We start from the raw sequence: 23,614 nt of genomic DNA, 5'->3' as shown, positions 1-23,614 counted from the left end.
GCTTCCGACTGGTTCAGGATATATACATACGCACATACATAAATACGTATATACGTGTGCATATATATATATATATATATATATATATATATATATATGTATATCAAAAGTCTTTAAGTTCGGATATTATAAATTTTGGGCACCGCAAAAATTGATCGGAACTCGATGTCCACGAAGTGCATAAAAGGACCCGCTGCAGGGTGAACTCTGCTTCATCGGAGCTTCATTCTTCCTCTTTTTTTTTTTTTTCTTTTTTGTTTGTTTGTAGAACGGCTGCTCACCTACTTTGGTAGCAGCCAGCAGAATCTAGAGCTACAAGCTGTAATGGTCCCCCTGATATGGCCAACGTACCCCTTTGGAGTGCTTTATTCTAATTTCTCGATAGCAGAACAGAGCACTGCAGATTTGCTTGGTAACTTATAGTGGCAATTGCCAATGAGAGCACATTCTGATGGTTGGGTTGCTGGTTGAGCTTAAATTATGGCACCAAATGGTCGGTCAATAGGTCACCAAATTGCCAGTGAAATACCGATGGGCAAATCAAAACCCACTTGTTTACGTTTTAGCGGGCAGAACTTAACCACGGCCAACGAGAAGCCATAACAACCAAGCTGTCTCGGGTCGGCTTTACGAACCCAAGGGAACAATGAGATGAACCTTGCATACAAAAAAGATAGCAATCTAAATTCAAATTTTCAAAGGAAATACCATGGATTAAACAGTACTATTATATGCCAAAGCTTTCTGGTGACAAGATTTACTAGTGTGGTTGTTAACAACAATAACTGGATTATTTAATTCTCCAAATCCTCCTGCGAAACATCATAGTATAATATTCAAGCAATAGCAATCTAAAAATTGCTTGTAACTGCCCATCCTACAATTCAAATACTCAATTGTGTTCTTTTCCAGTGTTCAATCATGAGAATCGATCACGATATAATGGAAAAGAGATTAACTGATGTTGCTAACCCACACCCACTTATCAAACGTCAGTTCCAAAGTAGCGGTCGCCAAACTCACCCAATCCTGGGATAACTCTGAATTCCTCGTTCAATGCAACGTCAATCTCAGAAGTAACAATCTTCAAAGAAGGGAAACGCTTACAAACACAATGAATTCCCTCAGGTGCCTGAATCAGCAAAACAGGAAAAAACAATCAATACAAATTTCACCTAAAATCTAGTAAGCCATCAGTAATTTATTTAATACAACAGGGAACTCACAGAGATGAGGTTGAGGAATATTATTCGACTCTCAGGAACTCCTTTTTGTATAAGAAGTTCTATAGCTTGATTGGCCGAGTTACCTAGGGCCATAAATGGTTTTACATTCTCATCAATGAAAAAGTTGCGCATAAAAAAAAGTACCACTTACACAAGTTTCCTATTAAGTATGAAAACTACAAATGAAAAAGAAAAAAAAGTTGCAATAAATCTAATATTTTAACTGGATAAATAATAGAACAGGACAGAGCATTGACAGAATTTGCATTCAAAGATATGATAGAAAGCATGCAGATTCAGTGATGGAAATCAAATAGGAAGTATAAATCATTTACACATGACCAAGTACTACTAATCCAGATCCTTGTGTACCGAATTAATCACATGAAGTTGCGAGATAAATTATAGGAATGGGTGTTTATCTAATTGACCCTCAATAGTTTGGGACTCTGACCCCAGCAATACCCAATCACTTGATGCAGATGCAATGAATTTCGACCTACAGTCTCTGCACAAGTGCGCATCAGTATGAGTAAGCATGATTAGTGCAATTAAACATGTAATTTTGCATCAGATTTTTTCAGATTCATTCATGGAAAACATTTGTGCTTTATTGGATGCAAAGACTGCTGTGTCCGAACTAGGGCCCGGACTTGTTGCCCAGCGGCATGGATCGGTAGGCCTCCGTGCCGGGCTCGTACCGACATAGTAGAGGGGGCGGGGGACAGGGAGAACAGGAGAGAGGAGAGAGAGAGAGAGAGAGAGAGAAGAGGGAGGGAGAGAGGAGGTCGGTAGAGGGCCGGCTAGCCGCACGGAGGGGCGGCAGAGGGGCTCCACCTCCGCTTCTCCTGTTTCAAACTCCAACCCTTTGCATGGCTCCCCAGCCCTCCGCCGGCCGGCCTCAACCTCCTCTCTTTCTTCCTCTCCCTCCCTTCCTCTCATGCTCTCTTTTCCTCTCTTTTCTTCTCCTTCTCCCCATCCGTTGTCGGTTTTCTCGTTTTAGTCGCCGGAATCGTCCCGGTCCACCATCGATATGGCTCGATACGCCCCGAACCGGGCACTTCAGGATGATTCCACCAACCATGGTTGGATGCATTGCCATATTTGTTACTTTTCTATATTAATCCATTTAGGTCGTACCTGCCTAAACCGGGCGGTACGGGATATAATGAACCGTACCGATAACTGATACAAGAGCGTATCAATACTCGGTACAATGAAAAGACTTTGTACCATACCATACTGACATAGTGCTGTGTGTGGCACCGGTATGGGGTCCAGTACCGATACAGAGAACCTTGCCCTTTAGGGTGCTAACTCGCAGAATTGGTGTTTGCTAAGAAAAAAAGTTTCTAGTTTACATTTAGAAGTGAACAAAGAGAATCAGCAATTAGATGCAGAACATTATGGTGAATTGAAAAGTTCCATAATTTTCTTTTCAAAAAAAGAAAAGCTCACAGAGAGAAAATTACAAGAGAGAGGTAGCATAATGCAGAAAAGATGAATTTGCCATGTCAAGATGAGTAGAGTTTGACAATTAAGGGTCAATTCTTTGAATAAACCAATAAACAGCGGGTATCATAGACCAGGGATTTGGCACTTCTGACTACATTTTCAAATTTGTAAGCATGCTTCATTAAAAAAATGGAACTGACCTGTACCAAGCACAGGGTCTAGTAGTAGAACATGCCTCTCAGAGATATCATTAGGCAACTTCTCATATATGAGCTGTTTATGATGAATATATATGTTAAACAACAATTAATTTAAGGAATAACAAATATCAAATCATTAAAGAAAATAATAGAACAGATGTTATCTAAATGCTTACCTGTTTACCATTATCTCCTTCACGATGAATAAGAATTTTACCAATTTTTATTCCTTTACAACATGCCCGCAAAGCATTCTCCATGCTTTCACCACTGCAACCAACCAAAGAATAAGAATGTATCAATTATGTACTTTACCAGTTCTGCACTGAGACAATAAAGAGCTACTTAAAAAAAATTATTGAAAAATTTTATAGCATGTAATATATAATTTTACTATTTGATGGAAATATAAATATGACAATCTAAATGCCTATAAAATTTGATTTTTATGAAAATCAAGAATATCAATTGTTTCCAAATCATCTAAAAACCTACAAAATAAGTTTAATTTAGAGAACATGTTGCTGACATTTGAAAAAAATGAAGTAACTAAAAAAATGCATGCAACTTACATATACAATGAGTTTAACCCCACAAGTTAGTTTTAGCCAAAATGCAGAAACTTGCCCCAGTTTTAGATCATCAATTCCAATCAACATCGAATCATTTTAATTTCCATTTCGGTGTTACATGCAAAGCTTCAAACTATAGCATAAACCCACTATATGCACATGATTATATTAACCTGAATTCACTTATTTGAGTTACTAAGGTTTCATATAATCTTTCTTCATGAAAATATTTCCTACCATTTTCATATAAATTAAACCAGAAAGATAGTGCAAGGAATTTAAGGCCAATTCGTATTAGGTCCATTGGAGGACTTCAGCTTTTGTAAAATTTGAACTATCATTTCTGTTATTATCCATGCAAGGGTCATTAATGACCATATCTCTAAGGATGCTCTAAGAAATATATATCCCCCCCCCTACCCACAACATGACCCCCGGCCTGGGGAACCCCAACCCTGAAAAAGAAGGATCTATCTCTCTTTCTTGTACTATTGAAAATGTTTCAAGCATTGTTGTCAAGATCTTAAGATCCTTCTTGTTGCATGAACAGGATCATGCAATCCAGATTAGAATGACCCTCATCAATCCAAATCAGATCCATAGACCGGGATCATTATGAACTGTAATATCCAGATTTGGATCATAGGACCTGGATAATACATGGTATGATCCTTTGGATGGTAATGTTCAAATGGAGAGCATGTTTTTAGATATTAAAGCTGTTAGGACATCCTCCTTTTAAGATCAATTAGTTTCATTAACATTTACATTGACCAATACATCATTGAAAAGCTTCCAGAGCATCAGACCAGCAATCTCAGTTAAAATTGAACTTTTAACAACTAAAAAAAGACATTTACATCTTTTGGAGTTAAGTTTCTAATAGTTTTAATATTTCTGGGTCAAATAACTTTAAACAACAAATGCTCAAATTTTCTCTCTCTTTTAACATTTTTAAAATCTGATTACATCTACAATATCTTACCTCAGAAGAGAATCAAGTCCAATAAGGCTATGTCTATATATATATATTTTGGGTCAAATGACTCAAAATAAGATTTTCAATGGACTCATAGGCTGAAACAAAAATATGTTGACTAATTAAACACAGAATTTCTTGGATATGATATTTAAGGGCTTCGAAAGTGAACTCTTTGTATCCTTATTATTGATGGTATTGGTTTCAAATTATGATGTTGATGATATTGATGGTTTCTCACTCAATAATCATTCAAATGAAATTTAATTATGCTTCTTACTTTTCATGTTGTTCCGACCCCATTTTTTAAGATTAAAAGAATTGAGAAGAGCCTTATAATTTGTGATCCAATAATTGACTGCCGCTATGATTTAAAATATGATCCCACCTAGACACCATTGGTTTCATATCATCAATTCACAGCCAATCACGAATTCACTCAGACCTAAACAATTTTAGTGATTTGTTTTCTTTTGCATAATCAGGCGTATCCTGCTTCCTTAAATATGGACGACATTGGCAAAGAAATTGTTTAGGTTGATTGTGTTCTAAGATTACTTCATTTATATGGATCTTTGCATTGTAATACGTCAGGGCCATCAGATTATCATTTGGCAAAGTTCAGTTTCTTTTAGGTCAAAAGAGCTTCTGGTGAGTACATGAGAGGACCTGTATGTGGCAAAGGAACCATAATGATCCAAATTATTGAAGCTAATGACAAACAAGGAATTATATCCAGCCCCATAAGGCACGTTGCTTGTGGTTATTTTTATTATTGAAAATTTGACAATGACTAAATTAAGACACTTTCAAACTTGTATGACACTATTAGTTCCCTGAAGAAACCAAAGCAATACCTGATGCAAGGCTCACCTTCGCACAATAGACACTCCACAAAGTTTCTTGCAGAAGTCAACTCCAGTGTAGACAGATCCTAAACAAGGTAACCCAAATTGAGAACACGAAACATAGTTAAGTTTAACCCAATACTTTAGGGTCCATATTAATTTATATATCAAGTCTTAGTGTATGGCCTAATAGGAGGTGCAATCGAATTCAAATTAATCTTCCAATTTCTTATTGACTAAAAGAAAAGAAAATATTTGCATGTTTTTCAGAGAGATAACAAATTTTATCATTTAAAAAAAATCAATTGAGCTTAACAAAAATGAAATAAAAAATAATACTTTATTTAAATTATTATAAAAAACTGAATTATAGGAGCAATGATAAAAAAAATGACAAAGACAACCCTTCCACTAGTGAACTTTTGAGGAGACAAACATAAATTTCCAAGATGACTAAAAGAGCAAGCTCAATCTCACCACTGATGAATGTATTATCTGCCCCTTCTCTCTTGCATCTTTCCTCTTCCCTAGTTTATCAAATTAATGAATCTTCCACTTCTCCAAAAGCATTAAATACGGTCATTTCCTCATGTTGATTTATAGGTGTTCAGATTTGTAAAATATCTAGTTTGAGTGTTACTGCAGGCTTAAATCTTAAGAATTCTAATGTTATTAGGCAAAACCACAATCTGATCATTCAATAAAGTTTAATGACCAGGAAGCTTCTTGTTGCAATGATACAAGTCTAGAGTCGCAAATGTAGAGTCAAACAGGCAAAAGCTATGACTCTATAAAAAAATAGAATATATACTTCAAACAACATTGAATGTGCCAAGAGCCAAACTGACGGGCATCATGCTTTAATTTCCTAGAGAAATAATCTTGTCATATAAACAATGTCCATTTCTTCACCCCTTCCACTTCTACTCTCGCAAAGTTTGCATGGTTCAGTTTTGGCGACCACCTAACTAAGAGGTTGGAGCTTTATAATCAAATCTGGTTGCTAGATATGTGCTGATGGATTATTAAAGATTTGTATGTACAAGATTCATGTAGAGCTCATAGTAGAATTTCCTCTACAAATGATATTTCAGATTAAATGAGAATATGCAAGTGGTAGAAGGCAATGAACTTTGCTGTTTTATAAAAGATTCACCATCTCACGAGCAACAGCTTCACAGATTCTTTTTTTTTAAAAAAAAAAGGAGACTCTTATATAATGTACCTGTTGGAGTGACCACCTGCTTCTCTGTGAATGGCAGATGACCAAGACCATGCTCAACAACCTAACACACCATTATTTTTACGAAATAGTTACAATGACAATAATTTACATACTACCGATTTGTATAAAAAATATTCATTTAAAAATAGGAATCAAAATGGTTAATTTACCAGCCGAATTAGCCGATCTGAATAGAAGACAAAATCAGGTGTTGTTATCTCCCTATCACGAATAAGTGTATGCATTCCTCGAATCTGTTTACATGAGCCTTCAGGAACTTAATATACAAGGTCTCACCAGTGCAACAACAAACAGGATGAAGATCGACAATTTATCTAGAAGATCTGACAAATGATTACTTGAAGCAATTTAACAAAGAAATTACCTGGAATGTCGATTGAATAACATATACATTGGGATAAATTTTGCACAAGTCATGCTGACCAAGCTTTGTCCGGATATGTTGTACAATTAAATCAACTGCAACATGGTTATCACCTCCTCGTGGTATAATGACATCAGCATATTTCTTTGATGGCAGAACAAAATCCTCAAAAGCCGGCTTGACAAACCTTCCATACTGTGCACCCAATAAAATACTAATCAATTTACATAAGATAATATGATTTTCATGAGATGCAAGGTCCAGGAAAAAGGCCATATCATTGAAGATCCACAAATAGGAACGTTATCTTGACATTCTCCAATAACTTTGAATATCAATGTAAAAACCAAATGCTTATAATCTGTCAATTTTAAGCATACAGCTTTCATGTCTAAACTCTTCATTATCCTAGACCAAGGTCTGTATGAAAATGCCAGGTGAAGGTTGAGTGTCAGTTGTTTACAGAAACATAATAATTTTTTTCAGAATATTATTTGGTGCATAGTCCTTGGAATTTTGCATACATCATTGTTGTGAAGGTGAAAAAAAAATAAACATTGTGAAATCTAAGAAAAGTATTGTGCATGTGTTAGAAAAATTAACTTTCAGCAATTATAATTGAATACTAGATAGTGGATTGTAATTAGGAAAAAAATATTAGGAGCACCTTAGAAATATGTAATCATAATTACAAGGCACGGAATGAATTTCCTCCTAAGGGCATGTTGGGAAATCCAGCAGGATTAGGCTAGATTTTCTATAGGAATAGGGCTTGTTAGCCTGCCCAACCTCTTTTTTTCTAAGGTCCTTCCTAGTCTTGGCCTAAATCCCATCTATGGGCCTGTTGGACTGTAGGATAAAAAAAAAAAAAAAACCTATGGAAGTCTTTTTTTTATCCCATATGATTTGGCTTGGAGAGGCATAGGGTTGATATAGGCCTTACTTAAATAGATGGTGTAATCCATGATCCAACAAAAAATCCAGCCCAATCCTGCTAGATTATCCAAACAGGCCCTAAATAGGAATATCTAACAATTAAGCTCACATTGGGACAAATAGTATGCTTCATGAAACAGAGAAATAACAGGTAATGTAGAAGGGATGACATGATATAGATACCAATGCCTGATAACAAGTAATGAGGCCAGCTACATGAAGGATAAGGATATCATGAATTACCTAGGAATGGAGGATAAGGATATCACAAATTACCTAAGAATGAAGGACGAAAACATGAAGAGATACTGATGTTCTTAGGAAGAAATGGACATCTGAAGAGTAAGTGAATAACAATCAGTTGATCAAAAGAAAAGATGAAAAATGGTAAAAGAGATACTGCTAAAATATCATAGAAGTTACTAAACAAGGACTCTGCTAAGAAAGCCTAGACTGTTGGGAAATACAGCTACATTTCTACTAACATAATACATTCTCTTGAGAGTGGGGCCCATGCATATCCACACCCTTCTTTTTCATCTCTACTCAACACATTTCATATTCAAGAGCAATCTTTGAGGGTGCGTTTGGCAAGTCCTTTTGTGACTTGTAAGGTAAAAAAAAGCACTTCCTAGAAAAAAATAAGTGTTTTATTATCTAAAAACTGCTTCTACAAGCAGAAAAAAATCAAAAAAGCGCTTCTAAGAGAAACTAGAAAACCTCTGGCTTCTCTTTTTATAAAGCAGAAGCAAAAAAAAGAAATCAAAAAAGCATTTCTAAGAGAAACTAGAAAACCTCTGGCTTCTGTTTTTATAAAGCAGAAGCAACATCAAACACACCATGAGTCTTGTTCTTCCCTACCCTTTTATATGTACACAGTTTTATAAGAAATAGAACCCTTCATTTTTCACTCTAAGGAAGAGGGCGAAGCAAATGAAGATTAAAAGATGAGTATATTTATCAAATCTACTCCAAATCTTGGCCATGGAATCATAACCAATCATCAAATGTTCTCTTCTCTTGAAAACAAAAAAGGAGAAAAATCACAAGCATTGCACCTGCCAAATACTAGTCAGTTATACAGATTGCAGAAGCTGATAAATGCGTAGAAAGGTTCATAAGGTTGGGGTCACATTATTGGACTAATTTGGTTAATTGCCTTATTAGAAGAGATCCATGTAGGCTTGTAGTATAGAAGGTTTGAGAACTCAGTTTCAACATCAATCAGATAAGTTTCTGTTCCAGCAGTTTCAACTCCAGTTTCAGCAATTCCAGTAGAAAATGGAAATAACAAAATTATCATTAAAAATAAGCAAATAAAGAAAGATAAAATAAAGTTTAAGAAAATAAACTAAACATCATTCTAAAGTACATTATATTGTTTCAGACCTCTAGATGTATCACTTCCTTGGTTTCATACTGACACAATCAAAAGATTATTCTTTAAAAAATTGTTAGCTTATCTGGCACAAGATATCATTTTACTGATTAATGGCATCTAAAAGAACAAAATCTAATTGCTTATGAGATTTGAATTTTCAAATTTCCAAGCCTGTGCCAAAAACTTTATTTTCCTCTAAATCTATTTGGAAACTAGTGTTGCAAACTTGCAATACCTCTAACTCTTCTTAAAACAAAGAAAGTTCAAGCTATAGGCATTGCTTCTAAGCAATGTTGCTAAGATTGGATAGGTCATACATCAGAGGGGATCAGATCAGATTGTGGATCATAAGATTTTTTTAGATGTCTTAAAACAATATGAAAAATATTTAAAAACTAAAAAGGTAACAAGTAATTAAAAAAAGGAAAAATTTTGATTACAAGTGAGAAAACTGTTGTTTAACATCACTATTTAGCAGTATTTCGCACATAAAAGAAAGAAAACAAGGTTGAGTTTCCTTAAAATAAGAGGACAGAGTTGAGAAGAGTTGATGAGAGGGAATAATAATAAAATAGAAGAATTTAAAAAAAAAGGAAAAAGGGAACAAGCTGCTTTCAGTATTTTATTGGAAAATGCCATGCTTAGGCACATAGCATCCTTCTTACATGCTGATGTGGTATCCTTATTGGAATATGGAAGCATAGCATCTCTCCCTCTTTGCCGAGTGTTTCCATTGTCTTCTCTCGTCTTCAGTTTTATCGCTGCCACCGCCACCACTAACAAGGCACTTCACCATTGCCCCTGCTTTGCCACCGCTTTTCTTGCACCACCACCAACATCTAGTGATTGCCTCTCAACACTTCTCCTTTCTATCCTCGGACACCAAATGTTCACTTGTGTTCTCGGTAACCATCTGGCCACCACAGGCAAAGTTGTCATCGCTTAGGATGCAACTCAGCCCTTGCACATGGTGCAGCCCACATACTCAAGATCTCCATGGACCACGACATTACCCTTGTTCATGTGCTCAAGATCTCCATCAGCAGCATCGTCATCTCTTAGGGAGGAGCCTAAGCCCTTGCTGACCATGACATCATCATCAACCTCACCCCTCTTTTGTTGCACTGGCTATCTTTTGCACCTGCTCCTGTATTTTCTCTCCATCGCCTTAATTTCTTTGATTATTTGTCGCAAGGAGATGGAGGCCATCACTGGTGATGGTAGAGACGAGATCAAGACAGACATGGGTGACAAAGTGGGGTAGTCATAAGTGAATACAGGGATGCCATGGGCGGAGAAGGAAAAGAACACAGGGATGCCATGGGCGGAGAAGGAAAAGAACACAGAGTTGCCATGGGAGGATAAGGAAGAAGGGAGAATGGAGAATTTTTATCTTTAATTCCACTTATGTTACCAACAAGGGTAGGCCAGGTCAGCGCATAGGATGTGACTAACTATACTTGTGTGTGGGTACAACATTACTCTTTGATTAATCTTCCTCACAAAAATTGCAATCCAATCAACTCCCTACAACTGGACATAGATGAATGATAGATTATTTTAAGTAAACCAACTGGCAAGTATTCATATCCCAATCTGAATTCAAATAAAACACTTTAAAACAAAGATAAATCAAGAATTTTGGGCATCTGAAACTCCTTTCAATCAGGGAGACAATCAACTAGGTTCCCTCTTAATGGGAAAATAGGAACACAGGCATCACAGTTCATGCATGAAACAGAAACTGTGCCCTACTTTTGTGTGCAAACAGCACCTCAAGGCCTTTTTTAATTGGATCAGATGATTGGATGATCCACGATTTGGACCTCACAATCCAAAATTGGATCATCTGATCTCCGCCACTTTCAATCCAGTTATCCAATCTGTATCGATTTTCAATTTTTTGATTTCAAGAAATGGATGATCTTAACTTCATTGCCCCAGGATGAAAGGAACAAAAAACATGGCAAAAATCCAGGAACGGCCCAAATTTTGGATTGGTTCAAGCAAGATATATTGGTTTCTATTTCAGAATCTCTGGTAAAACATCAAACAATAAATTATAAGATCGTATGGTCCATATAATGACGGTAAGGTAGAGAACTGCATCAATCATATAATGAAGAAGATGTGCAAATTTGTTTTAATGAGATTTTAAAACTAAGGAAGATTCATGTCAATGACAAAGCATGGTAATTTTATTTTAGAAAGAATAAGGGCCACACTAATTGCAAGTTATTAGTAAGTAAAGCAATGACATGAAAAACAAATCAGGTGACAAGCATGTCCGTGAATAAGCCAAGCTCTACCTTAGGAGATTGACATCAGAGCAAATGTATGCTGATTAATTCGTAGAAAAATTAGGACAAGAAAAAAATCTGCATGTGATTTTCATTGACCTAGAAAAAAAAATGAAGATCATTGCATTGTATTTGGTGCCTTGATTGAATTTGAAGAAAGGTTCTTCATCAAACTAAAAGAAGATCATTAAGACGATATCTAAATTGCTAAAGTTCACATGCAAATGACTTGTAAAGTAAATGAACAGACAGATCATGTCAAGAGGAAGCATCAAATAAATTGCAGACCCTCATTGATCAGAAGGACTGTTGAATATTCAAGATTGATCCCGCAAAATATATTGCAAATATAACCATGAAAACCCCTTTTAAGAAAGTTCGCATAGCAAATGTATAATGTAAGAATCCAAAGAACATACCAAAATAAACTAGATGGGAAGTTGTTGGACTTGTATGCCTTATAAGCCATTGACATTGAAGGAATTAAGAACATGAATCTCATGGTTTTTATAATATATGTTAGCAACTTATCATAGGAATATTAACATGTTTCACATCAACTTAAGGTTTGTAAAAGAGCCTCTAGCTTGTGTTGGCAAAAATGCCAAATGATTAGCTCTAGGAATAGTCTAGAGGATGATTTGACAATTGTCAGACTAAATTCTTTTATCTGTAGCTACAAGTGAGGTTCTTATTGCACTCCTGTCTTCTGGCACAGCTAAGTGAAGGCCAATTTTTCGAGGAAAAGAAATTAAAGAGGTGGTAAATATCAGCAAATCTAAAACTTTTTACAACATCTTTATCTTTGAGTCTTCAGATCATACATTCCCTTTCAATACATCTTGATATAGGAGAAATGTCAGAGATTCTAACCTATATTAATAAATATAGCGCCATAAGAATGAGCATGCAGTATGCACATGCATGGTGCACATTCTGTTAAGGTGCCAAGTGCATGCGTTTAGTCAAGGAAAGAAAAAAGGCAGATTAACAACGTAAAAGCCAACAATGAAAAAAATTCCAAATCAACAGCATAAAAAAGTCAACTTCATAAAAACTGTACCTGTTCGAGCACTGAGTTCACATCTCTACCTCTCTCAATCGTATCACGTCTTATTCTTCGGGCCAGCCTCATATCAGCATCTAAAGGCAGTATATAGCAGAGAATGGAATAAGAAAGAGACACGTGTAGGAAAATCTGTTGAAACTAAGATTAAAATGATGCCCTACTGCCCAAATCCAAAACTATCCCAATTAACTGGACTTTGACGCCCATATGCACTAGTTTAAATCACATAAAAATATGGGAAGATCAAAAGGTCACTTTTGGCAAGGGCCCTTTGTCTAACATGAAATGTTAACCAATTCTTGATGTACATCTGCATGGCAAGTTCAATTTAAAATCTCTGCAATTACAAGTTAAACTTTATCTCTTTGTTTTCTGCATGTTGCAATTAACCAAGTTAAATTTATACTTTCAGATACTTCTACTAAATATGATGTCTCAAAGAGCAAAATTGAACATTCCATTGACAAATCAAGCCATGGATGCCTGACACTAGAAATTATTCTAAAAATGAAGTTATGCCATATACCATAATACAAGTGGTTTCCATTTTTAATGGCTTCAACAGATACCTTAGTTAGAAGCATGTTAATTGATAGCAATTCAACAATCTTAACAGATAAGCATGAAGTTTTCCTTGGGTATCACGCATGATAATGTTTTGAAGAACTTGTAATCCACCTGACATGAAAAGACAACTTCTAGGAATCATAACACAGCCTACTAATAGAACACCACAACCTCTAGGAACAATGACACAGCCTACTAGTTGAATACTTGGTCCTTCATACTAACTTTTCCTTGCAAATTTGGAGAACCTATTAGAAATGTTTAAGTAGCGGTTCCACAACAATATAATCTGAGACTTTGAAAATCTATAAAGATTGATACTTTGGGGCAATTATTCATTATTTCATGCAGTCAGTATTGGGAAATTGGTTAGTCTGCATCCACTATCAACTATTCCATGTGTGTCATGCAAACTTGTATAAAATTCATAAATAAATGCACCAATTATGATTCTATATCATTGCAGATAGGTTTTTAAAATCTACAACTGAATAGACTGCATGATCAGATTAGTCATTTGTTATAAATAGTCCACTTCAACTTAAAAATAACTTAAAACAGCAAACATCGTTAAAGTGTTCAAATATGAACTTGTCATATCTGCAAACATATGGATGATGGCAAAAATAGAAAGAGACCTGTGTCAACGAAAATCTTCATGTCCATCAAGCCACGGACTCGTGGGTCATGGAAAACTAAAATTCCCTCCAAAATAATGACATCTGATGCATTAACCTAATAAAAAATGCTTGATCAGAACATATCTAGAGCTACTTTTCCAAGCCATGATATTCAGAAATAATACATGCTTATAATTACAAGTAATGAAAGTCCTACATCATCTTGACTACGAGCATTTTTACAAAAGATGAATCTTTGATAATCATAAACAAAAAAAGGATTTCTTCCTATTTCAGTTAGCATTCATCGATAATCATGCAGTTAAGCTTCTACAGGCTATTTTTGAGCAACAGAACACTACTTTAAACAAAAAAAAGAAGGGGAGAAATAAAAAGAATCCTTAGAAGGATATTAGAAAATTCAAGACCATGATAAGAAAATCCTTGGAGACATCATTTTTTACATTAGCAGTCCAAGTACCATGAATAAGAAATAAGCTCGATGATGGTTCAAAATGAATTTGATCTTTCCTCCAACAAACATAATTTAAATACTAAGAAAATACTAGATTATCCTTTTCTTGTCAAGATAACATTCCTCCATCCAAATCTCTGCAAAAGAGAAAAACATGATTATATATGAACTACCTCCTAAAAGATCAACTAGGGCCATCTTTACAAGGCATTAAGATATTTATGTTATCTGCCTGATGACATACCTTTCTGAAACTTTCAGAGCACCTCCGGTGGTTTTTAAAATCATAGATGGGAACATTGACAGACTGCCCATTTTTCAGCTTGTGCATGCACGCTAGAAGTTGTTCAGTATCAAAGGCATCTACAGAGACACATATACTAGACATCATAAGAAAATCCATATGAACAATTTCTCGATTGCATAGCACAAGAGGAGCCTATGCTCATCTTCTGTGTGCCATATATTTTTTCCATCAAATTAAAACTAAGAAGAGTAATATAATATATCATAAAACAATTACCTGGATGGTCAAAATTGTAATCGTGGACATAGTCAGATTCTTCAGCAGTCAGCCCACGGTAAAATGAATCCTGGATAATCACAACTTAAATGAATATGCAAGTGCAAATTGGTTCACCGAAAATGTTCAATGGTTGGAAATCTCAGAAATACATATTTTGTAACTTCACGACTACATACACACATAAATATAGAAAAGGTCAATACATCATGGTTAAATAATATATTGATCTGTCACATGCAAGATGAGTTCGGATGTTTGAGGCAAAATAAGGTCAAAGAAAAGGGACAGAAAGGAGAGAGGGAGGTGGGGGAGTAATAAGGTGATGATCTAATCTTTCACCAGTTTTTCAAACCATGTTAATCATCCTTCTTAGACTAAAATAACTATTCAATCCAGGTAGTAAGGTACATTACCATTCCAAGAAACACCCTGGAATGAAATTGAATGGTTGTCAAGCTATCAAAACCAAAATTAGTCATACCCCAGCTGGCTTGACAAAAATGTACCCAGTAGACCCTACCAGTATGAACTAGCTATGCCATACAACTAACTACGGTATTTTATTTCATGATAACAGTAGCTCAGGGAGATATATGGCAACAAACAAATGGGAATATGTGGGGCTTGGCTGTGTCAAACTAGGACATGAAGGAAGCCTGACATGGACATTTTCTGGTATTGGCTAGCCAACCCAATTAGCAAGCTTACTAGGCACATAAAAGTGCTGTGTGCCCAAGTCAAATTTAACTTAAACTAATATCAACTGGTGGGAACTTTCTCTTTTGCTTTCTAAGCAGGTCAAGCAATCTAAGTGGAAGTTTTCAACAGAGATAATGGTGTTTGTAAAACACCTTTAACGATGAAATATGTCTCCTTAATATATGGACTCACTCTACTCAGAATCATAGACTTTAGAAGGCTGCTAGCAGGCATTCATTGATGCATTCAAAAGCATGCAAGTTACAGCTACTTCTGCAGAATTCTGAGTGGCACGACACTAGCTTTAATAGGCAAATCTAGCCCATTACTCTATCTACATTCATCTTGATAAGGACTTCTTTAAGTTGACTCTATTCCCTTTGCAACAAGGCCATGCTGAGTTTCCAAACCTATTGTCAAGGAGCCTTATATTGAACAAGTTAGCATTGCTTAAGTTTCCAAACCTATTGTCAAGGAGGATAAGTTGACTCAACAGGCTTCCCATAACCTCCAACTACTACCAACTAAGATCCAGATCATGGTCGGCGGAACCGCCCTGAACTAGACTTGACTCAACAGGCTTCCCATAACCTCCAACTACTACCAACTAAGATCCAGATCATGGTCGGCGGAACCGCCTTGAACCGTCTAGTTCAGGGCATACCAAGTCGTACTGGCGGTGGACCGGGACGGTTCCAGCAACCAAAACGAGAAACCAACAACAGAGGGGGAGAAGGAGAAGGAAAGAGAGAAAAAGAGAGAGAGAGCAGGAGAGAGAGGGGGAGGGAGAGGGAGAGGAAGAGAGAAGGAGGTGGAGGCTGGCCAGTGGAGGGCCACGGAGGGCCGAGGAGCTATATGGAGGAGGCAAAGAAAGGGCTCCGCCTCCGGTTTTTCTGTTTCGTTTGAAACAGGAGGTCCCTTTTTATTTTTGCAATTTAATTAAAGTCGGAAAACTCCTTGGTGAAGTCGGCAAGAAATTTGCCGACTTTACTTAAAAATCGCGAAAATAAAAAGGAGCCCCTCTGGGACCCCTATTTCGAACGAACAGGAGAACCGAGGGTAGAGCCTCTCCTCTGTCGGCCCTCCTCTCTCTCCCTCTCTCCCCCTTCTCTCTCTCTCTCTTCCTCTCTCCTGTTTTTCCTCTCGCCCGCCCCCTTTCATGTGTCGGTACGAGCTTGGCATGAAACGGCACAAGGCCATACCGACCCGTGTCGCCGGGCGAGCGGTCTAGTTCCCGATTCCGGCACAGCAGACACTGATCTAGATTTTAGAATAATTTTATTTTTACTATATTTTTTTTAAAAAAGTTTAAATTCTTAAAACATTCATGCTTTGAATAATCCCACATTAGATATTTCAATGCAAGTAAACTTAAATTAATGAAGTCCAATAGTCCAAGGCCTAGTTGGACCTTGTAAGTTTTGAGCTGGTGACCACGCATGCATGCACTTGCTCGCTCAGCTTGGCCAGCTGTGCAGTGTATGGGCACATGCCGTGGTATGGCATGATGTGATGTACATGTTTTTAATGCAGACACATGTGTGGCTAAGATTTTTGCCCATACTCTCCTTAAATTTAAAATCAAATTTTAATCGAACCATATTTTCAAATTTGACTCACGTATTGAATGTAGGCATCAAGAGTTTATTCTCAAACCTATATTGCTGGAGTTATCTAATCTTTATGAGGTCCCCAGCATAGTTAGGCCTTTAAGGACTTTGGGAGGCAGTCGTTGAGGTTATTATGGGCTTCTCTGGGAGTTACCTAGACCGAGCCTATATAAAGCCCTAGGTCTAGGGTCTCAAACATGGATAAGAAGGAAAACCTCTGCAACAATACAATACTCTTCTACTTCTTTTTTTAGGAGTTTGGCCCTAAGATCAACCTGAAAAAAAATCCTATCAAAGTCAGTTCAAACCTTGAGGGAAGAACTTCCAAATGAAGGATTTCCAAAACCGATCAAACTAGAATCCTTTCTCCTAACCTTGTTGAGAGTGAACTTTCCACCTTTTCCAAGGCAATGTCTTTGCCTAACACTCTATTTTGGAAGGAAGCTATCAACTTTGAGTTAACTCAATCCTTCAAAACCAGACCTAGAACCAACCAACCTGCCTCAATGAAGTGACTAGGTTATAAGTATGTGTTCCATAAAAAAAATTAGACCTGATGGTTCTATAGAAAAGTATAAGATTAGGCTAGTACAAAGAGTTATAACTAGAAGAAGGGCTAGACTACTTTGATACCAATTCTCCAATATCCAAAATTATAATCCTTAGAACTTTTCTTGCTACTACTTCGATCCATGAACTAACTATTCATTAAACATATGTGAAGATTGCATTCCTAGATAGAGATCTAGAGGAAGAGATTTAGATGGAATAGCCTAAATGTTTTTGTTTGTTAAGAGACTAGAGAAGAAGGTAATATAAACTTGTTAAGTCCCTATATGGTTTGAAACAAGCTCCGGAACAAGAGCATAAAAAGTTTGATAAGACCATCCTATCTTTCGGTTTTATTATCAATGATCATGATAAATGTGAACATTCCAAAGTTATTAATGGCCATTGTATAATTATTTGCATATACGTCGATGACATTCTTATATTTGGAATATCTATTAAAATCATATCTAAGATCAAATTCTTTTTATCAACCTTGATATGAAAGATCTAGGAGAAGCCAATGTGATTTTAGGGATGAAGCTAATCATATCACCAAAAGGCATATCTCTCTCTATCTCTATCTCATTTTATAAATAAAATGCTCAAAATTTTGAATTTATCGATCGGAAACCAGTTTCCACTCCTTATGATCCTACTGTGAACTTAGGTGAACTAGTTGAACAAACTTTGTCTTTTCAAATCATTGGATCATTCCTAGCAAACAGAACAAGACCTGATATTACCTCTATAATAGAGAGATTACATAGACATACTCATAATCCAAAATCAACCTCATTAGATGACTCTAGAATGATATTTCAATATCATAAGAGAACCCTTGATATTTTCCTTCTCTACACTAGATATCTTGATATGATTGAGGGTTACAATAATGCAAATTGGGTTACCGCATCCTAAGACCCTAAATCAACTATTAGATACGTGTTTCTTCTTGATGGTGCTGCAATAGCTTGAAAATCTTTCAAGCAAATAATTATATCTCAGAGCACCATGGAGGTTGAGTTGATTGCTCCAAGTACTACTTGTAAAAAGGCAGAATGGATAAAAAGTCTAATATCAAAGAATCTTTTAATACCCAAATCAATTCCAAATATATCTATCCATGGTGACGATAAGGCTATAATGAACTGACAAATCAAGATTGTACCAAAAAAAACAGTGCACCTAGCTTCATCACAAATATCTAAGACAAAAAAAATAATAATTTCCTTAGAATATGTCAAGTCACATAAAAGCTTGGCAGATCAGTTAACCGAGGGTTTATCTACAACGGAATCCTAGACTTATCGGGAATGGGGGTTAAGCCCACCATGCGGTCACCAACAGTGAATGCCAACCTTTGTGACCGGAGATTCTATGAAAGAAGCTCAATATGGTAAAAACAAAGTTGATTAGGTGATCGTGCTAGAGCACTTTCTTTTTTTTGGGGGTACACCGACAGCTCACACAAATCTCGCGTGCGCGCTGCCTACTGAATCAAGGGGCAAAATACTCCACGGCAGTGGAGGGATATGTACAAAACGGGTTCAAAAAATCTCTACAGAATGATGAGCGGCAAAGGAGGTGACTCAGTCAGCAGCTCTGTTCGCCTTCCAAAACACATGCTTGGCCTAAAAGACGCCACATTCCTGCAGTAGCGTCGGACGTCCTCTAGATCCGCTCAACCACCTCCACTGAGCCTCCTTCCAGGATGATACACCGGGCCTCCAGAGCTCACCTCGCATAGGAGACACCATCCCAGGTAGCCCTGAGTTCCACCTCCAGAATAGATGACTCGAAGGTGCGCCGCCCCCCGCCGCAATCAGTCTGGACTCGTGATCCCTAATCACAATGGCAACACCCATGCCTCTTCCGCCAGCGAACAAACTACCATCAAAGTTTACCTTAAAGTGGCCGGAGGGTGGAGGCACTCAGGATGTGAGGACATGCCTATGCACTATAGCAGCAGGGAGGAAGACCCAGATGTCCCTAGCCAACCCAGATAAAATAGTCATAGTAGCCTCGGAGACTTCATCGGTCTAACGAATAGCTCTATCCACCACAACCCTCAAAGGGACCCTCCTGCTCTCGAAGACTCTGTCGTTCCTATCCAGTCAAATGTGATAAGCCAAATAGGCACCAGTAACGCCCCAAGCAGCAGAATTCGGAGCCTAAATAACCTAGAGCACTTTCTTGGATAATGTCTTCTCCCATCCCTATAACGAGTGCTCATATTGGTGGCAAAAATTAATGAAAGATTAAGTTATACTCTTAATGATTCAAGATAGGTACTCTAGAGCATATCACAAATATCTTTAGAGGGCTCACTTATGTGAGAACCGTTATAAAGGCCATGATCAGGAGTTTGACCAAACTCTGATATATTCATGAAAAATTAAGATACTTAATGCAAAGCCATTAATATGCACTAACCGTATTAAGATCCAATTAATCCATACTATGTGTGTGATATATAAATATCTGAGACAAGAACTTAGTTCAAGGTCTAATCCACTATAGCTCGGATACAAGCAACACTAAATGAAGTTCCATTTATAAGTTGCCTAAAACTTCTCCTTTATATTTTTAGTAGCTTTAAGAAAAATTTAAACCTTTTCGGGAGATTGTTAGAATACTATTTTTTTTTAAAAGGTTCAAATTTTTAAAATATTCATACTCTGAATAAATGCAAATAGATATGCTTGTAATGAAGTCCAATAGATCAAGGCCTATTTGCACCTTATGGGTTTTGGGTGGTGACCATGCACGCAGTCGCTTGCTCTACTAAGCCCACCCTAGCATAATTTGGCGCAAAGTTCGCCGTCTCAGTACCGAACCCCGTGCTGGGGCTACACTAGCACAGTGTCGGTACAGTATGGTATGAAATTTTTTTGACGTACCGAAGTCCGTACCAGATACCAATACCGAACCGATATAGTACGCTCCGTACTATCCGGTTTAGGCTGGTACAGCATACCTTGATTTGGCGTGAACGTGCGCAACGTAAACGCGCGCGTGGCTCACATTTTTTGACACTCCCCTTAATTTTAAATTCAAAATTCAAATTAAGCCTTCCTAATTTATTCCAAATTTGATTTGCATCTATGACATAGGTATTACAAGGTTTATTCTTGAATCTGTACTGATTGCATTATCGGGCCTTTATGAAGCGCCAGTATAGATAGGTCATTAAGACCTTTATGAAACAATTAAAGAAGCCATTATGGGTCTCTCTAAGAGTTATCTAGACCAACATTATATAAAGGCCCCAAGTCCAAGGTCTTGGACACAAATCAAAAAAAAGCATCTATGGGAATACAATACTCTTTTGCTTCTTTTCTTTCCCTCTTGATGTTCCCTTTGCTTCTCCCCCCTACTCTGCTTTGGGCTGCTTCTTTTCTTTCCCTCTTGATTTTCCCTTTGCTTCCTCTCTCTCTCTCCCTACTTTCCTTTGGGCAACTAAAAAAAACCTTCAGTTCACATTTCCATGTAATCATGCTCGTGATAGGAGGCTTCAAGCTGAGCTGGATTTATTGCACCTTAGGGCCAATACCACCAGGAACCTGCACGAGGGGGTGAATTTGTTCTTAGGCAATATACCTACACACATCTTTCCATGCACAACTTTCTTATTTCCATTGAACGTATTATCTAGATTTTAATTATTTCAATTTTACTCAATTATTAGCACGTTATTAGCATGTTGTTTTATAACAATAGATACCATGCCTTTCCACTGCTTTAAGGTAAAAAACCAACAAACCTGTAAATAAGTGATACCGAAAATAGTTCCACATCCACATTTGGAAAAATAAACTACAAGAATTTAGTAAAGTTGGCACCTTTCAGTATAAAAGCAGCAAAAGTTATGGCAAACACAAAAATAAGCTATATTATTTTCACTTGTTAAAAGCTGCAATTTATAAAGCAGAAAAAAAGAAAAAAGAAAGCATCCATCAAGATGCCTTGAATTATCTATATATGAAAAGAAAAAGGAGCTAATAGTTATATCTCCAAGCAACCCAAATCAGCATCCACAGCACAACGAATGCGGCATTGCGATCCATCATCCCCCAGTCCCCAAGTACCCTCCAACTAACCTAAAGATTCAAAACTCGATCTCTATATTCACATCCAATCTCGCCATTGTGTTTTTTCAATTCTGTTCTCATGAGAAGCTGAGATCAAAATCAAAACTTCTCAGCACCCATGACTTACTTGCAATCAACGGGACAATAAAAGATTGAAAAGGAGCTTGCGTAAAAGGAGATCTCCAGATCTCAAAAACTTCAATTTTTTCGCACCTGATAGACGAGAACGACGCGGTGATCGTGGAGCTGCTGGATAATCATGTCGCAGACCGTCGTCTTCCCCGACGCCGAACCCCCACAAACCCCTACCGAAATCCAATCCACCATCATAAACCAAGCCAGATCACAAAACAAGATCGAAAGCACTTCTTAATCGGGGTTCATAGAGAGAGGCTGAGAGAGAAAAGTGACGATTAGACGATTAGGGTTAGGGGTGGTTGGAGTTACCGATGACGAAGGGCTGGCGGGGAGCATCGCAGGAGTCGTCGATGGGCATGGGGAAGGCCTTGGCGGAGGAGGGGTCGGAGGGGGAGGAGGGGGAGGAGAGGCGGAGCGAGTCAAGGCGGAGGCCACTGAAGTGGGCGCCGGTGGCCGCCTCCATCGCGTCGTCCATCGCCTTCTCCGGCACGAGAACGATCTCTCTCTCTCTCTCTCTCTCTCTCTCTCTCTCTCTGCGAGTCTAAACTATCAAAGTGAGGGTTTGGTTGTCGGACTCCAGACTTTGCTGCCTCTCTCTCCAAGAGAGAGAAGGCGATTGGTCGAGGAGAAGATACGGGTGGTGCCTTTTGAGTTTTGATTCCCCTTGCTCATGGAACGGGCCTGGGCAACAAGAAAGCCCGATCTAAAAATCCGGCCAAGGTTGGGAAATTGAAAATTAGCCCAGCCCGGCCCGGCCCAAGAGAATTACATTTATTTAATATGTATTTTATATGTTAATTATATTAACTTATTGTATATTTTAATCATAAGATCTTATATTATATGGTAATGAATATATCAATATTGGGTCTATTGACCTTTTTTTTTTTCTTTCTTCCTCTCAATCCATATATTAGTTTACTAGGCAAAGCAAATCTTTTTCCACTTTTAAACTTCCTAATATGTGTTCAGTGTTAATCCCATCTAAGTGTGAGATCCTCCAACACATTTTTGAGTATTGAATTGATCCCTGCTATGGACAAATTCATGTGCATAGATAGGATAAAAATATTTTTCTTTCTACTAGTTGGATCTAAGAACATGAGAAAGAAATAAGGGTTAGAGATATCCGGCGACTCCTCATCTTGACCCACCATTGAGTGCAGCCTCTTCATCCCCCGTCTAGAAAAATAGAGAGAAGAAAATAGGCTCTTCAACCTTGAAGAGAGATGTTTTAACCAATTCTTCTTTTACCTCATCTTTGTCTTGACCTCACCCACCTTCATAGAGCACTTAATAGCAATCTTTTGTTGCAATGAAGGACTGTGACCATCTCCTTCATTCTCTCCGGTGGTTTCCGAAGCCTAAGTCCTAGCATGAGCAAAGGGATATGGCACAATTCTACCTTGACAAAACTTTCAAGGTAAAAAAGTGGACGAATGATAAGAGATGGTTATTTGAGCATTTTATAGAATGTGACGAGGAAGTCAATGACCGAGGTAGGGGAGAATGTCATAGCTCGAGCCTTCAATGCAACATTTGGTTATTGAAAGGGGCCCGATAAGATAGAAGCTTGCAGAATTTTCTAGAAACTTACTGATTTGGCAAGAGGTAAGATACTTGTCTAGACTCTTTTATGGAAAGAGCTAAGATGATCACAACCTTATAAATTGTGATACTACTGTATATCCTAACCATTTATTGTATCCGGTGGTATCTATAAAAAGGGGAGAGATCTTATTAACCTAACCACCTAAGCA

At 37.4% G+C, this 23,614-nt stretch overlaps 1 protein-coding gene across 1 annotated transcript; it reads right to left on the bottom strand.

Annotated features, from left to right (window-relative positions):
• Window positions 1-692: 692 nt before the first annotated feature.
• Window positions 693-22,496, bottom strand: LOC103710575 (uridine/cytidine kinase UKL1, chloroplastic-like). Its single transcript, XM_008796352.6, has 14 exons — window positions 22,164-22,496; window positions 21,930-22,021; window positions 14,762-14,831; window positions 14,483-14,601; window positions 13,782-13,878; window positions 12,571-12,650; window positions 6,891-7,085; window positions 6,676-6,759; window positions 6,506-6,566; window positions 5,306-5,366; window positions 3,058-3,151; window positions 2,882-2,954; window positions 1,227-1,309; window positions 693-1,132 (listed from the first exon to the last, which is right to left on the bottom strand). The coding sequence occupies exons 1-14, from the start codon at window positions 22,327-22,329 to the stop codon at window positions 986-988; spliced, it is 1,422 nt and encodes a 473-aa protein (XP_008794574.1). The 5' UTR covers window positions 22,330-22,496; the 3' UTR covers window positions 693-985.
• Window positions 22,497-23,614: the final 1,118 nt, after the last annotated feature.

The sequence above is a fragment of the Phoenix dactylifera genome, chromosome 11 (assembly GCF_051530095.1).
Source record: "Phoenix dactylifera cultivar Ajwa chromosome 11, Ajwa_hap1_PhDact_Kaust_v1.1, whole genome shotgun sequence".
NCBI lineage: Eukaryota > Viridiplantae > Streptophyta > Magnoliopsida > Arecales > Arecaceae > Phoenix > Phoenix dactylifera.
This window is presented reverse-complemented; position numbering and strand designations above follow the sequence as displayed.

Bases quoted from the DNA above. Each gene is read 5' to 3' on its own strand.
- LOC103710575 (XM_008796352.6), bottom strand. From the start codon at position 22,329: ATGGACGACGCGATGGAGGCGGCCACCGGCGCCCACTTCAGTGGCCTC. The intron at 6,567-6,675 runs GTAAATTAACCA...ATGGTGTGTTAG, and splicing joins CAGATCGGCTAATTCGGCTG to GTTGTTGAGCATGGTCTTGG. The intron at 3,152-5,305 runs GTGAGCCTTGCA...GGTTGGTTGCAG, and splicing joins GGAGTGTCTATTGTGCGAAG to TGGTGAAAGCATGGAGAATG.